The sequence below is a fragment of the Siphateles boraxobius genome, unplaced genomic scaffold (assembly GCF_051911475.1).
Source record: "Siphateles boraxobius isolate OS27281-9 unplaced genomic scaffold, OSU_SipBor_1 32, whole genome shotgun sequence".
NCBI classification, from domain to species: Eukaryota; Metazoa; Chordata; class Actinopteri; order Cypriniformes; family Leuciscidae; genus Siphateles; species Siphateles boraxobius.
This window is the reverse complement of record NW_027508942.1, coordinates 3400983-3416949: the sequence shown is the minus strand read 5'-3', so window position 1 is coordinate 3416949 and position 15967 is coordinate 3400983. Positions and strand designations below refer to the sequence as shown.

At 37.7% G+C, this 15967-nt stretch overlaps 1 protein-coding gene across 16 annotated transcripts in view; it reads right to left on the bottom strand.

The window, feature by feature from the left end:
* ryr1b (ryanodine receptor 1b (skeletal)) overlaps window positions 1-15967 on the bottom strand; it is a 112264-nt gene that overhangs the window by 28332 nt on the left and 67965 nt on the right. For 6 of the 16 annotated variants that reach the window (XM_077194557.1, XM_077194559.1, XM_077194562.1 and 3 more), the window contains 15 exons: window positions 15356-15596; window positions 15162-15249; window positions 13123-13215; window positions 10444-10614; window positions 9803-9862; window positions 9195-9329; window positions 8994-9106; window positions 8815-8911; window positions 8637-8743; window positions 7541-7592; window positions 6912-6974; window positions 2996-3095; window positions 2468-2547; window positions 2227-2303; window positions 1432-1505 (listed from right to left, as the gene is read on the bottom strand). In XM_077194557.1, the coding sequence (XP_077050672.1) occupies window positions 1432-1505; window positions 2227-2303; window positions 2468-2547; window positions 2996-3095; window positions 6912-6974; window positions 7541-7592; window positions 8637-8743; window positions 8815-8911; window positions 8994-9106; window positions 9195-9329; window positions 9803-9862; window positions 10444-10614; window positions 13123-13215; window positions 15162-15249; window positions 15356-15596 (1551 nt within the window). Of the gene's footprint in view, window positions 1-1431; window positions 1506-2226; window positions 2304-2467; window positions 2548-2995; window positions 3096-6893; window positions 6975-7540; window positions 7593-8636; window positions 8744-8814; window positions 8912-8993; window positions 9107-9194; window positions 9330-9802; window positions 9863-10443; window positions 10615-12788; window positions 12804-13122; window positions 13216-15161; window positions 15250-15355; window positions 15597-15967 lie in introns of all 16 variants that reach the window. The other 10 variants (XM_077194556.1, XM_077194558.1, XM_077194564.1 and 7 more) reach the window with 3 other exon arrangements.

The following is a 15967-nucleotide window of genomic DNA, read 5'->3' as shown; positions in this document are numbered from 1 at the left end:
GGCATGGGAAATAAAACAGACTAACATGAACGATACACTTTGATGGTTCTGTAAGAAACACAGATAATGCACATTAAACACTCTTACACTAACAGAGTGGAAACATCTCCTGTGGGCCAAAAAATGGTTATGCATTCACATGATAAGAGTGCAAAATAAGATATATTTACTTCAGAAGCAAAACTGATATAAAAACACTTGTTTTCAAGCAATATAATGACGTTTATTTTTCTTACACCAACGACAATTTTTTTTTTTTTTTTAAAGCATAAACCTGTTAAATGTATGCTTAAAATAAGTTTAAACTAACAATATTGCAATGGGGTAAGGAAAATAAACTTAACATATATATATATATATATTCAGAAAACAAGTCTTATTATCTCATTAAATTGTTCTTTCTATTTTACTAGAAATAAGACTGATTAAGAAATATATAAGTTTTGCTGTGTGGCCAAATGATAAACCAACATCTTTACAATCATTCTGAAAATATTTTACTGCATTTATTAAAATAAGAGCATTTCATTTCAACCCATGTTGTTTCTGATAAGGCCAGTTCACACCAGTTTTAACACACACACACACACACACACACACAAATACAAATAAAATGACACCGCCTAAGGATAATATAAAAAACAACAATAGATCATCATAGTACGTTTCCATGATCCACCTTTTTTTCTGGCCATTTTGGGATATTGCATAAAAAACCCTGCATGGAAATGCTAAGATGCGCATAAATTCTTAAAATGTGCATAAAACCGCACTAAATTATCCAATATGAATACATGTGCATAAACTGTGATGGAAAAACATTTACTCAAATACCTTGATGTGCAACAAAAAACGTTTGACTTTGCCTCAACAGTGGATGTGATTGGATAACTGGACTAACCAGCGGACCAATCGCATCACAGCATCTCTAATGTTGGTTTGGTCATTCTGAAATGCTTGAGCAAGTCTGTGATCAGAATGATTTGGTTTAATTCCCTCCAGAAGCGTCTCACATGATTGCGTTCATCAACATCAGCATCCGAACCCAAGAGAACACGACAGCGTTTATTGTGTTTCGTCTGACGCTCTGAATGCTACTCATTTATGATGTAGAGAAAAAAGCCATGTTTCTTCCCAGATTGCAGCAACTTCCATTTTTATTACAGATATTTTGCGCCAATTTCCCAGGAAGTGACGATTTTTGTCCTCTTGATCACATGAGATGGAAATGCTGCTTTGTTCACAAATGTTTTATGTGATATTCCAATTTTGCGCATAAGTTAAATTCACAACTTTGGATGGAAACACAGCTATTGTGGAGGAGTTTATATATTTGTTCTCATTTTAAATCTTTTCTCAAACATGCTTTGAAGAGACATGAGGACGCAACGGGACGTGAGTGTGTTTTCTGGTGTGTGAATGGTGACTCACTTGAGCCTTCCTCTGACACCATCCCAAGACCCTCAGCTTTATTCTGCCTCTCAAACGCATTCAGGTCCAGAACACTGTCAACAAACAAAACACCATTTTCATGTCATATTGTTGATCTGCCATATAGGCAGCACTGTAGAAGACACGCTTTGTTACAAATATTGCAATAGTTCAACATAATTGTCAAAGAAATAATATATAATAAAATTAACGTGTAATAAATGCGATACATTTTTTCAGTTTAACGCGTTCAAAATATTTAACACAACTGACGCAGCATCCGTTTATTTCTGTCATCCTTTAGCTAGTGTTACATTATTTGATCACGCTTTTAATAAGTTATGATTTAATGACTAAAATATCCACGTCATGTGCGTCAGATCTTAGTGACAGAAGCCTAATAAACCTGCTGATGTCTGTCATTAATGTTAATCAAAGAACAAAAGACAAAAAGAAAATAACAACTTTTGACTAAATAACTTTTGTAGCTTTAATAAGGATTAATCTTTATGTAATTTATAATTTATGCAGTGAAGTGTTTGTGTCTTTATTCAATTTCTGTAAATTTCCTACCTGTTAGATCAAATATTTAAAATATACTTGTCTTTATGTTGTTTCTACATTAATTTGGAGATGAGAACTGAGAAATTATTACAATACAAAAATATATTAAAATCTTTAATGTTAGGTGTGATTAAAAGGGATTAATTATAGAAAAAAAGATATATATGTAAAAAAAAAGAATAGATTGACAATAAAACAACAATAAAAGAAAAGAAAGTGATGGTCAAGTACCTGCAGGTTTGCATGAGAGCCTGCAAGCTCAGGAAGAAGCCTACGTCTTTCTTGTCCTTCAGGTAGTCCAACATCCTCTGTCACAGACATCAACGCAGTGTTGAAAATATTCCTTTGATTTAAACTATCTGTCCATGCAATAATTTGTGAGAACAACCAGGTCTTAAGTGTAGCCTGGAAACATGTTTCTGGCATTAAACAGGTACATTATTTGTAGATAGAGAGAGTGCTATAAGCGGACCTGTTGAACAGCACAGTTGCCACCGTTGAGGATGGAAATGCCAAGTTTGAGAGTAGAGGACACCATGGCTCCTGTCTCACCTGAGACGACACATTTCCAGAGACAATTATATTTGACCAAACTTGTGATTGCTAGGCAAACTGTTAAAGATATCAGCTAAAATCATTTACACTAGTATTGTTCAAAAGTTAGGATTATTTTGTAATCTTTTTGAAAGAAGTCTCTTATGCTCACCAAGGCTGCATTGACTTGATTAAAAATACAGAACAAACTTTAAAATAACGGTTTTCTATTTCAATATATTGTAAAATGTAATTTATTCCTGTGATCAAAGCTTAATTTTCAGCATCATTACTCCAGTCTTCAGTGTCACATGATCCTTCACAAATCATTCTAAATGCTGATTTGCTGCTCAAGAAACATTTCATATTGACATACTATATATTAACATTAATTTACTAATGTATATGCTAACATTTCTTATCAATGTTGAAAACGTGATATAATATTTTCTGATTGTGTGTTTACCTTTGCAGGCACTGATCATCTGCAGCACCATCTCAGCCGCTCCACGGTCATGTAGACGAGACTGCTGGTACAGGAGCCTCTGCTTTTCCATCTCCTTCTCCTGTTAGACACAAATAAAGTCCAGTCAGAATGATGCCTGGCTTTAAACATCCCTGCCCCACAATCATACAACACACTCTCTCTCACACACACACACGCACACACACACACTATATGAGAAGGAGGATCATGAAAATCTTATCTAGTAAAGATGTTGTTTATTTTGAGTTTGGTTTCTCGCTGAATGTCTTTCGATTATTAATGAAAAAAGTATTGTACTTACTGTTGTTTATACCAAGTTTTTACTTCTTATCAGCACTTTTGCTTGTTTTTCTTCATTCATCCACACACACACACACACACACACACACACACACGCACGCACACACACACACACGCACCCTTTATATCTAAAACACAAGTGCTATTAGTAATGTGTCCGTTATTTGAGCCATTCACATTTGCTGACTGGCACAAACGACTACAGCAAGCAGACCTGCTCTCCCTGAACTGTGAGACACATCTGTATGGTTACACTGGCTCTTCCCTCTGTTTTAACCACATTTCTCACAAACCCTCACACCACGACTGTTGTATCAGCTCACGGCAGCCGGGTATGACATGAGAGAGGCATTATCAATTTATTATTAAAAGTAAGTGAAAATGTATAATCATATGAAAAATATACTACCTTTTGAGGATTTAAATTTCTCTTATGCTCACCAAGGCTGCAATTATTTGATCAAAAATATATAGAAAAACAGTAATGCTGTGAAATAGTATTATAACATTAAGTAACTGTTTCTTCAACAGTCATTATTCCAGTCTATCAATGTCCAAAATAGTTATGCTGCTTAATATTTCTGATACATTTTTCAAACAAAAGTTTCTTTTGATCAACCGAATGAAAACAATCTTGCTGACCCTAAAACTTTTGAATGGTAGTAAAAATATAACATGATATAATCGTCCCAGTGCAAACCTGAGCTCTAAAAAATAAAAGCATATGAGTATACTGCAGTATTGGCTACTAATTTGAAGTTCCTATTGTGCGAATTCTTGTCTGAGATCGTTATTAATTGTCAATGTCTAGGGTGCACTATTTAGGATATTGTATTAATGTAGCGTATTGTTACGGCAACAGCATATTCACAATAATAATATATCTTACAATAAACTGAAGAAATTGTTCTCTGTGGTGTTGAACATTTATCGAAGTTAGCCATTTGAAATTTGGTGGTGATGATACCCTGTTGACAAAAAGGATTATACAAGTACATACAATGCATGAAGCGCGCTTATTTTAAGCTGAACCCACCCCTATGAGCACCCAAGCGTCCCGCCGCCAAACCCCAACCCCAGCAAGAAGCCCCCCCCCACTCGCCCCCCCGCCCTGAGAGCCAGGCCATGTCCTACAACATATGTGACTTAATAGTCTATTGGAAATCTTTGTAATGAATCACATTATTTCCTGTGTTTGTTTTTTTAAATGGAAAATGTCAAGTATGTTCTTTCTGTAATGTGAAGTTCTGAATGTGTTTGTGTGTGTCTGTGCAGGCTTTTACTGTAGTCTTTGGTGAGTACAGACAAAAAGACACCAATTTGAAACAAAGACATGGAGACACTTTTGGAGACACAGAAGGTTATCACATACAGGCCTGATTTAAATCCAGAAAAACTCTGTCAGCCTTCATAAAACCTTCTTCACCACACACATATTCTATAACATGTAAGAAATCTGGCATCATTTTACTTTGCTTTGTTTTATTGAGATCTCTTTCAAAACCTACCGAGCTTAGATGGACAACAACCTTCTAAGGAAGCATTCTCATATGGGACTCACTTGAAACATTCTTCACAGGTAGCAACTCGTATAACAATTATGCAGCATTCATACCATGTCGTAATTATCATAATCACTAGATGACGAGTCAAACATTCTACTTAGAATTATGTGTTTCTATGATAACACAATTAAAGGGGTCATGACATGAGAAATCAAATTTGCTTTGATCTTCTGTACCATTAAAACATCTTGCAAGTTTCAGAGCTTAAAACATCCTCCTCATTATAAACAAAGCATTTATTTAATCAAGCTCCAAAAACCGGCTAGTTTTGATATTGCAGGATCTGTGACGTCACACGATCAAATACATTTACATATGACCGCCTCCAGATCAAGTCATCGGCAAATGATTATACATCATCACACCATAGGCCCCGCCCACTGGTGTTCAATCACTTAACGGTTGACATTTGCCTTTACCGGATGTGAGCGTCACGTCAAAGTCAAATAAAACCCATTATAATCACTGACGCTGTCTACACTGATACAGTATACAGATGAGTGTTCAGTTTACTTACTCCACACGCTTGAGTCTGTCGACAACAGGACAAATGATAGAGTGAAAGAACGTTCGCTTTGACGTGACTGGTTTGTGTCTCTCTACAGACTTCAGAAGGATCCCAGCATTGGAAACAAGTGGATGGTTCATTTTAATGGGGTTCCGGATCGAGTCGGAAGATTTGATGTTTGTTCGGAGCATTTTGGTTTGTAAACGAGATACAATAATGGAGAGTTCAGAAAAAAACTTTTGTTGAAAGATGTAGCCATTACTAATAGTTAATTATAGAAATTATTATTACACATAAATATTACAGAATAACAGCTCATATTTTACAACTGGAGCCAGTGCCGTTTTGAGCGTTTCCAATCCGATCTCACAGAAAATGTAACTATTTTATGAGGCTGCGATTTCGTTAATATGCATAGCACACACAAATACTATACTACTCTGAAATAGTCCATTTTGTTATTGGATGGAGATATTGTATTGATTTTTGAAGAACTATATAAAATGTAACATTTCTCTCAATATTGTCATCCATCATGGATGATTATTTTTTTCTTTACTAAAACCAATGCATGCAGTGTCTTTTGGAATTGCTGTTTCCATAAATCTTGTAATTATGAGGCTTATTCTTTGGTACAGCCTAAGTTATCATGTTATCAATGATACAGTACCTAAAAATGCTGTATAGTTAGCACACTAGGTTATGGAATGGAGCAACTGAAACTTCCACAACCTGAAATTTTGTGGTGGGGTGAGAAGGTGAAGATACATTTTCTGAATTTAAATCATAACAAAAAAAGTCAAAAAGTCCTCAGGGTTAATAGGTCATTAAAGCTGTGAGAAACAAAAGATGCAACAAAATTTAAAACTTCAAGCGACTGCCAACAAATTCAGAGAAGATAGGGTTCTGGAGAGGTGGGATTGGTAATGTATTAAGAGACCAGTTAAGGGTGTTCGTTGGGTGTGTGTATGAGTGCGAACTTGAGTCTCACACACAAACACACACTCCAGATATCATCAACAGCGCTAGTAATACACTACTCTAAGTAGCCAGAGAGAGAACAACAATGCAGCTTTGAGGGCTATTTAGCAAATATTTTGCATTATTGGTCTCCTCGCTTGGGGGAAAGTGCTAGAAAAACTATTCACACCTCTGTTAGCTTCCTTTTTAATGATCGGTCTACAATTGGTCAAAACTGATGTGCTCAGCATGTCTTGTTCTGTTTTGTGTGCAGCCATCTCTCTGCACTCTCTCAAGTCATGCAATAAACACGAACATAAACTGTTAAAGAGACAAAGACTCAGATCCAGCAAAGGAGTGCACAGATCAGTCCACGACAGGTATAGAAAAAGAGAGAAGGAGAAATAGAGAGGAGAGGATGAGAGACATGGAGTGTGCGGGGTGCAGTGGTTCTGGACATGTTCACTCAGTGCGTGTCAGGAGCTGTAGCTGTAGCTGTTGGCTCCGCTGACTCCCATGGCCCCAGCCCCAGGCCCCCCCATACCATCTCTGCCTGTCGCACCTCAAAGGCTGGCTCCTCGCCCCCCTCCTCTCCCCCTTCGTCCTCCTCACCAATGTGGCAGCTCTGCAGGGAGAGATATGTAAGGTTAGCTTGCACTCTATGAAAGTCTACAAACAAAATCTTAAAGGTGCAGTGTGTGATTTTTAGCGGCATCTAGTGGTTAGGTTACGAATTGCAACCAACAAATGTTACGGTGGCCGACAGAAAAATATGTCATCGTCTGAGACAGCAGAGGCGCATTTCAATGTAAGGGGATCCACGGTGTATGTAGACAGAAACTGCTCATTCTAAGTTAATACAAATATAACGGTTCATTAAGTAAGGTCTTTATACACGACTGAAAACTTCTTTTTCAAGGTAGTGAGGAAACGCGCTCTGTAGCGCTGTGTGTTCGCTGTCGGCTACGCTAGAAACATGACGACACAATATGTCGACCTCCATAGAAAGGTGCGCCCGCGGTTATGGAGATATAAATGTCTCATTCTAAGGTAATAAAAACATAACGGTTCATTATGCAAGGTCTTTATACACCACTGAAAACATAGTTATGGATCTTATATTGCATTTCTGTCAATAGATCCTCAGAAATATTACACAATGCACCTTTAAAAGTTATGTTTACCACTTACTTTTGCCATGATATCAGCATATGACATGTACAGATGATCCACTTCAAGTTTACTGCAGTAGGGAGGAAACAAATGTGAGACTTGACAAATATAATCAATTTGATTGCACTGAAACTATTTGATGAGAACATCATTGGAAGTGAGTCTTCTGTAGAGCTGCCATTGAAGTAGTTTAGGAATTAACGAACTTTGATGACTACATTTTACAATAATCAGAGTAAGGATTTAGTGACAGATTTACTAACAGCTTGTGTGAGCGCAAACCCTCTTTTGGGCGTTACAAAACTACTGTCAGGATTTACTAAAGACAGGGTTATTTTTGCGGCTGAACTTGTTGCATATGCATTTGTAGGAGTTGTAAGGACCGCTAGTCAATTTACTGGTATTCGTGGCATTATTTAACGTCCAAAAAAAAGCATGTCTTAAACCAGATGCTAATTTGCGCTGCTCTTGGTAGATCGCGTTGGTCATTACGGAAATGATCCGGCTGCGTCTGTGTTCTTTAATTTGCGTGTCATCAGTATATCACGCGCAGAACTTTCCACTCCCATCAGCGCTTTTGTGGATTTGCTCTCTCACGCTTATTTGCCCTGTATAGTATATCTGGCAATTAATAGCATTAAGACGTTTACATAACACAAGCAAAACTCTTCACTCCCGTTTACATGCAGTTTTCATGTAAACAGTTCATTCATAGCTGAATTATGTTTATTTCATAATTTATTAACTTTGCCACATTTACACTGATATTGAACTAACCGAATCAAAACTGTACTAATTTAAACTGAATATTGACAATTACCTTCTGCAGAGTTGCTTTATAAATGAACTGTCAATGTTGCAAAGTGTATCAATTATGAAACAAATTCACTGTTATAAAACTAAATTGAATCAACACTGAATATTGAGAACTGTCTTCAGTACAGCAGCTTTAATAACTGAAGCTGTAATTAATTTTGCAGCACTGTTATTATTATTGTTTATTTCTGTGAAGCTGCTTTGAAACAATCTGTATTGTATATATATAAATGTGAGTTGACTTGATAAGAAATACTGTGTCAAGACATCCCGTTCACCAAACGACAGAGAGACTTACACTTTCTCGGTGAGAGCAGTGCGGCTAAAGTGAAGGATGAGCTGATGAAGGGGGTCTGGCTTTGATTCGGTTTCTTCCTCTTCTTCCTCTTCCTGCTCCAGTGCTTTCTGCACAAACCAATGCTATGAACAAACTGCGCGTAACAGGATGTAAACAGGGAGCAGATATACAAACTTACGGATAAGTCATCTATCATCTTGTCTTCAAATGAGTAGCCTTCATTTTCAATCCAGTTGCGCTTGTAACCGTCAAGGAACAAGTTAGACGCCCGGTGCCTAAAGTGAAAGGAAAATCACATTTGTGCAGCCAAATTTACTCCTGGACATCATTAAACTAAGGTTATGTATGTCTTCATACTTGGGGAGGTTGTACAGTGGTGTCATTCTGAAGCAGGCCACCACTGCCTTGCGACGCTGTTTGGACAGAAGCTTGTGCCAAACTGTCTTCTTGCACTTGAATGCATGCTCAATCTGATGGAAGATAAAGAGGATGAAGTAATGGCTTAACGCTAAGGAAATATTGTGCGTAACTGTCTGTATATGTGCAAACAGGCCTCACCAGCTCAATGTAGTAGAGAACAGCTGAAACTTCCTGAACTCTCTTCACAACCTTCTCCGGTGCATCAGCGTCTTCAGCCTGACCTGAGGTCTCTTTATACAGAGCCATCTGCCAGCGCATGGACGGGTCGTCAACCTACAGAGATGTATACATTCAGACACTTGTCACATATCATACCAAAGACTTTAGATAGGTGAATATTACTATGAATGGGAGAAAGTGCAAGGCGCAATATGACGGAATAAATCCCGCATTATAAATAAAAGAGCCAATCGGCAGTCAGTGTTCTGAGATGCACGCTAATGACTGCATATGTGCATTGGCTGGTCTAGCCTGAAAAATGCATTTTTTTGTCATGATTTGAGCATTTGGAAACAAAATTTTTGAGACCGCTGTTGTCAGATTTCATTGTTCATTTCAAACAATAAATTCAATCGTAAGATTGGTGAACAGATTTAAAGAATTTTTTGTTTCCACACTGTACTTGCATTAATGAAATAGCTGACCGAGAGGCGTTTCAAAGATGGCCGCAGAGTGAAATGACTTGCCTGAAGGGGATTTTGATTATACTGAAGATGTTTTCTTCACTTGACTGTGTCTGTACTTACCTTGCCCTGTAGATGCAGGTTATTCTGCAGAAACTCCCTCACTTCCTCATCTGTGTCTTTCTGTAACATTCAAATCACCAAAAAGTCAACAAAATTAATATTATTTAATGGTACTTGGTGTAATGCATTATTGTAATTTCATTACTTTTCCATTGAAAATGTAAAGTTATGGATTACTCTTAACTGTTTTGTAATTTAATTACAGTTATTTCTGATGTAATTGCATTAAATACTAGTATAGACTACAACAATAGTGGATTTAACATCTAATGTTAAAATGTATGTTTTTAATATAACCTTCTCCCTTTAATCGCTTTGCTCAGTTCAAGAATGATAATTTTTATTTATTTATTCATTTATAATAATCAATGTTTCTTGAGCAGCAAATCATCATATTAGAATGATTTCTGAAGGATCATGTGACACTGAAGACTGGAGTAATGATGCTGAAAATTCTGTTTTCCATCACAGGAATAAATAGCATTTTACAATATATTTCAATAGAAAAATGTTATATTAAATGTCATAATATTTCACTGTTTTACCGTGTTTTTTATTAAATAAATGCGGAAGAGGGGGGGGGGGGGCACCAAATCAACCATCCTAATGATTCTATATGGCTTTAACATTTGAGTAAGTACCAGAGAGTAGCGGATCTTGGCCAGATTGATGAGCTCTTGGTCTGCAGGCGAGCACATGTTGAGGCCGATTGGGAGCAGTTTCTTCAGAGCCGCTACGATCAGCGAGGTCTGAACGGAATAACGGTCCCCACGACGCTTCTTCTTGGTCCGCTCAACATCTGAGCCTCCACCCTAGAAAAATCCTGCAGAGTTAGACTGACACAACGATGCTCGTAACCTAGAAACTCAGGTTTGACCACAAACGGGGTGTTTTGGGAAATAAATATGGGTTTGTTTCAAAAAAGACTAAAAAGTCTTTAAAAGGATTCTTTCTAAGTGAATAATGTGAATATAGAAACAATTCTCTGTAAACATCTCCCTTCTGTAAGTGTCTTGTTTACTGAATAGATTATAATTAGCTATAGCTTTTACATTGTTAAATAATGTGTTAATGGTTGCTAATTTCTATGTATTGGGGAAATTTACCAAACTAGCGTTGAGGGAAAATAACATCATGATTCAAGGGCATGTTATACTCTATCAGTCAGTTTATTAGGAAATGTTAGTGCTAAACATACAGCAGTCTTGTTGTTAGTAGTGTAAGGTCGCCCACCCTCCAGCACAGCACACTTAAAAACATCACTAGGCTTTGGGGCCGCTCCATCCCTCACACACACTCTCTGAATCTGTGCCTGTAAGACGCCATTAATGACTGTTGCCTTCTACAACACGAGCTCCCTCTGGCCTTTCAGCGTGAGACGAGACGAAAGACAAGAAGAAAAATGACTAGCCTAGAGAAAAGAGATAAGGCGAGACAAGAGACGAGATGAGAAGAGACTAGAGGGGCTGCGCAATTTAGAAAAAAAATTGCGATTCGATTTTAAAGGTGCAGTATGTAATATTGACAGCTAGTGGTTGAACTGGGTACTGCAGTCCAAATTGTAATAGGATATTATATGATCTATTATATGATTATAGTATTATTAATAATAATTATTGTTATTATTATTATTTTATAGATTAATAATAATTATAATTTATTATCATTATTATTATTACTACCATTTTGAAACAAAAATATTAAACAAAATAAGAAAAAATATTTTAATAGGAATATTATACTTTAAAGTTAAAAATAAGTATTTAAGAAAAATATTATAATAATAAAAATAATAAATAATATAAAGTCTATATTATTACAGTACTAATATTTGTATCTTTTTCTTAATTTTCAGACTTTAAACTACTGAGTTTTTATTTTGGATGAAAACGTAGGGTAACATGGTTTCTAAACAGGTTTATAAACGTTTCTTATCAAAAAATATGGTGAAGTGTTTGCCACTTGTTGCGTGTTGTTTAAACAATGTAAAGTAGGTAATGCAAACTTGTTTATTTAATGTTTGATAAATAGCAGCCTTTGTGAATGATATTCGCACAAATCCACATCGCGATTTCGATTTTGGTCTGATTAATCATCAGGCCCTAGATAAGACAATCCAAGAGAAGAAATCAAGGAGGCATGGTTTAAGAGATATGAGGGCAAAAGAGACAAGAGGAGAGATCAGTAGAGATGATGAGTGTATTAGGCAGAGGGAACCCATGGTGAGGAGATAACAGATACTGCTACAGTAATGTCCGTCTCACAGTACAGAGGAGGAGGTGCTATCCTGCAAAGTCCATAATATTCTTGTGCTAGCTAACACCTAACAGAGACAAACTTTTTAGGGAAGTGAGCAAGTGAGTTGGGTTTGGGGAACATGTCGACAGAATGGACACATTAATCAATTAAAATAGCAGAAAGTACAGAAAGTACTGGATAAGGTGAATTAAACAAAGGGAGGGAAATATTAGATGAGAGATGTAATGAGAACTGTTCCCTGATAGGAAAAGCCAAGTTCCCTCTCTACTTTACCAATGTGCTCATACATTTCCCTGAATTTTTTGAAGATTAAGTGATGGGTAATGGTTTGTATTTTTGCTCCTAGTGATGGAGCATCACCACCAGAGCTTGTGGGGGGGAAAAGATCAAACATTAACATCAAACCGGACAACAGAAGTGAAAGAAAGGAAACCAGACAAGTCTGCAAGAACTTGCAGCAGTCAAAATCCATCAGAGGCACATCAATCAAAATCACTGTCAGGACGATGGAACTCAGATCCAGCAGGAGTTAAAGATCCAGCTGAAGAGAGTGCCATGTTCCTGAGACTAAAGTCTATGGCTGAGGGCAAACACACCTCACACACACTGGCAGTGAATGAGGTTTTGGACTTCTGGTTGGTGTGTGTGTCAGTATTTGCCAGTGTGTGTGGGAGATCGCCATGCGATCAGCACAGTTTTTTTTTTTCGTGCAGAAACATGGTCTGACCTCTCCGTCTCCGGCCTACAGACCCCGAATCCACACCGAGACAGGACACAGAGAGAGACAGCACTGTTAAAACTTATACCCTCACAGACAGGAAAAAACTTCAATGGATCTATAAACCCACTGTGAGAGCAAAAACAGTGTCTGTCCTCAAAAGGACACGTGGTCATCAGTCGTCTGAAGAAATGGAGTTTTAACAAATCGAACAATTTTCATTTCATCTTAAACAAAATCAATCATTAAAAAAAAATATTTGATATGATGGAGATGGTAAATAAAAGAGGACATCTTTTAGATTTAGACTAAAATGTTAGTGGCAGTAAGTGGACAGACTCACCTTGCTCATCTTGCTTTTGCTGTCAGCAGTGAGGAAGGACATGTTGTTGATCTCATTCATCACCACAAAGTTCTGTTCCTCACGCTTGAAATTCTACACAGTAAAATAAAATAGTTATTAAGAGAGAATTATGTTGAATAACAAAAGAAAAAGAGAAAAGAGGCGTAAGGAGAAGAGACAAGACAAGAGATGAAAAGGGAATTAGAAGATATGAGAAGAGATGAGACGACACAAGAAGACATAATGGAGGAGAAAACATGAAAGGAGAAAAGGGTATGTTTTACATGACAAATATGCACTGAAAAAGGTAAGGTTTTCCTTCACGTTTTGGAAAAGTTTCGGGTGCAGACAACGTTGTCAAAACGATCCCCATTCGCGCGGATCCACAAAAACGACTAAAAACGCTGTATTATGCTGCCAGGCCAGTAGATGGCGATGCCACTTAAAGAAACAATACATGCCTGCACACATACGCAAATCTTCTACAGAGCGGATAATACAAACAATGTTGAAAACACAATACGCAAGTGCATGATGTTGCCATTTTCACAAATTCTAGTTTTTGTAGTTTACACGGAGACGATAACAGAATAGTTTTCAAAGAAACTAGCGTTTTTTGGGCCCGAAATGGCATTGCCGTGTAAATAAACAGCAAAAACGCATAAAAAGTTTAGCGTGTAAACACCCCCCAAAGTAGGGATGCACTGATATGAAAATTTTGGCCGATACAGATTACCAAAAGTCATGTCATTAAAAGCCAAGCACACAATTCTAAAGTTCTCATAATAATTGTATGTCTATACGACAGACTTGAGCTGCACATGTAACATTTAACTGTATTTTCCTTTTCTAATTCCAATCATATTTTAAGCAATTGACCCTTCGCTAAGCCACGCCCGAAAACCGCCACTGGCCAATCGTGTCTTAGCAACCGTAACTAGGCGTGGGAGGTCTGGCAAGCTTTCAACCGAGGGAAAAATGCCGAAGCGTTGGACGTATGGATTGTGAAAATCTGATACCCGGTATCCTAAAAGTTTGGATGGGGGAGTGGAATTTTTTTCCTTCCCGAAAATCTAAAAGCCAAGGGGAGAAATGATGTGCGTGGATCAAGCAGTGTGAGACCACATTAACAACTAAATGTCGACAGGATTAACAAAAACACCTATTGCTTGGAAGTTAGAAATAATGACGGTTCTTTGTTCATAATGCATACATTTTAATGTAAAATAAGACGATTAAAGACAAGACGGAGGCTCACTGACATACTTTAAAATTTATGTCAGCATTTTGTTAATCGACGGCCTACTACCCCTGACTGAGTAACTTTAACCCAATCCGATCGCGGCTCTCCTGCTGTTTTATGGATAAAGATTTATGGATAAACTGTTTGATTTATAATTATTAGATTATTTTCACATTTACTTACCCTGCTGTGCACGAACATAGCTGTTCCTCGATTTGTTTGTTTCCCATTTGAATGGTCAGCGTATGAGGCGCTGATGCTTGCACTGGGACTATAACGTTAGGCTTTAGCTTCAATTTTTATGAAATTATTCGCTAATTGGTTGCATATTATGTCGTGGATATATCCCTCGAATGCACACTGCAGTCCCTTTTGTCTTGCTCTCTCAGATATTTCACATGTTCGCCAAAAATTACAAATTATCTCATTGGGAATGACTGACACCGGTGCATACACACTGTAATAGACGTGCCAGGCGCCAAAGCTTGACAGGCGTAGCAACAGTAACTAGGGAGGGCGGGGCTTAGCGAAGGGTCAATTGAAAAACCATCATGTTGAACAGTGCGCATCTGAAGTGTCTCAGCTGAAGGAAATAATCAATTACTTATAAGCTTTAATATATCAACCAAATTTTCCTTTCGGACTGATAACGATAACATTAAAAATGAACATATATTGGCCGATACCGATATGGTGGGATTTATCCCTAGAAGAAGGAACTAGTCAAGAGACAAGAAAGACATAATAAGATAAGACGAGATTTTAACTTCTTTTAATTGTAAGGAAACAGACTTACGTGAGATTTGGACCAGAAAATGAAGACTTCTCCAACCATCCTGAAGAGGTCCTCCGCATCAGGGTCAGGACAGGTCAACCACCTCGCCCTTTAAATGACATAAAGAACCAAATCAGAGAAGACAATCTTACTCCTTCAAAGGCTTCAAAGGTACGTCTGTTGGTGATCTAATAGAAATAAAGGATGAGCGATACCTGTTGTTGTCCACGTATCGGATGAGTAGCGGGTAAAGAGCATACAGATCCCTACAGAGCACAGCGAACTCATCACGAATGGTTCCCTCTTCGCTGTCCACCTCCGTCTTTCCCTCCATACGCAGCTGCTCCTCCTCGGCCACCACCTTTCCACTGCGTTTCTTCAGCTTCTCCATGGTGGGGATGAAGTGGGACTTGAGCATCTCCGGCTTCGCTCTGCTCACGATGGGCTGAGCAAACACTGTGGAGCAACAACTTTGTTAGAAAGGCCCTGTTTACACCAGGTTTGAAAAAGCGTATTGGTTGATCGGATCACAAGTGGACGACGCTACATACAGGTGTAAATGGGGTCGAATAGTAGTCAAAAAACGCATTCGACCAGATTGCTTTCATAGTGTCATGTTCGTAGTGTCATGTGGTCGAATGTGTTCGAACACCCGCAAAAGACGCCTACTCTACTCCAACTGACCAAATGCATAAACATTATGTGAAGCGGCTAGCCAGACGGGATTTCAACTTTGTCGGCTGAAGACCAAAGTTTGGTTTAAAGGTGCACTGTGTAATATTTTTGCAGTAAAATATCCAAAAACCACTAGGCCAGTGTTATATATT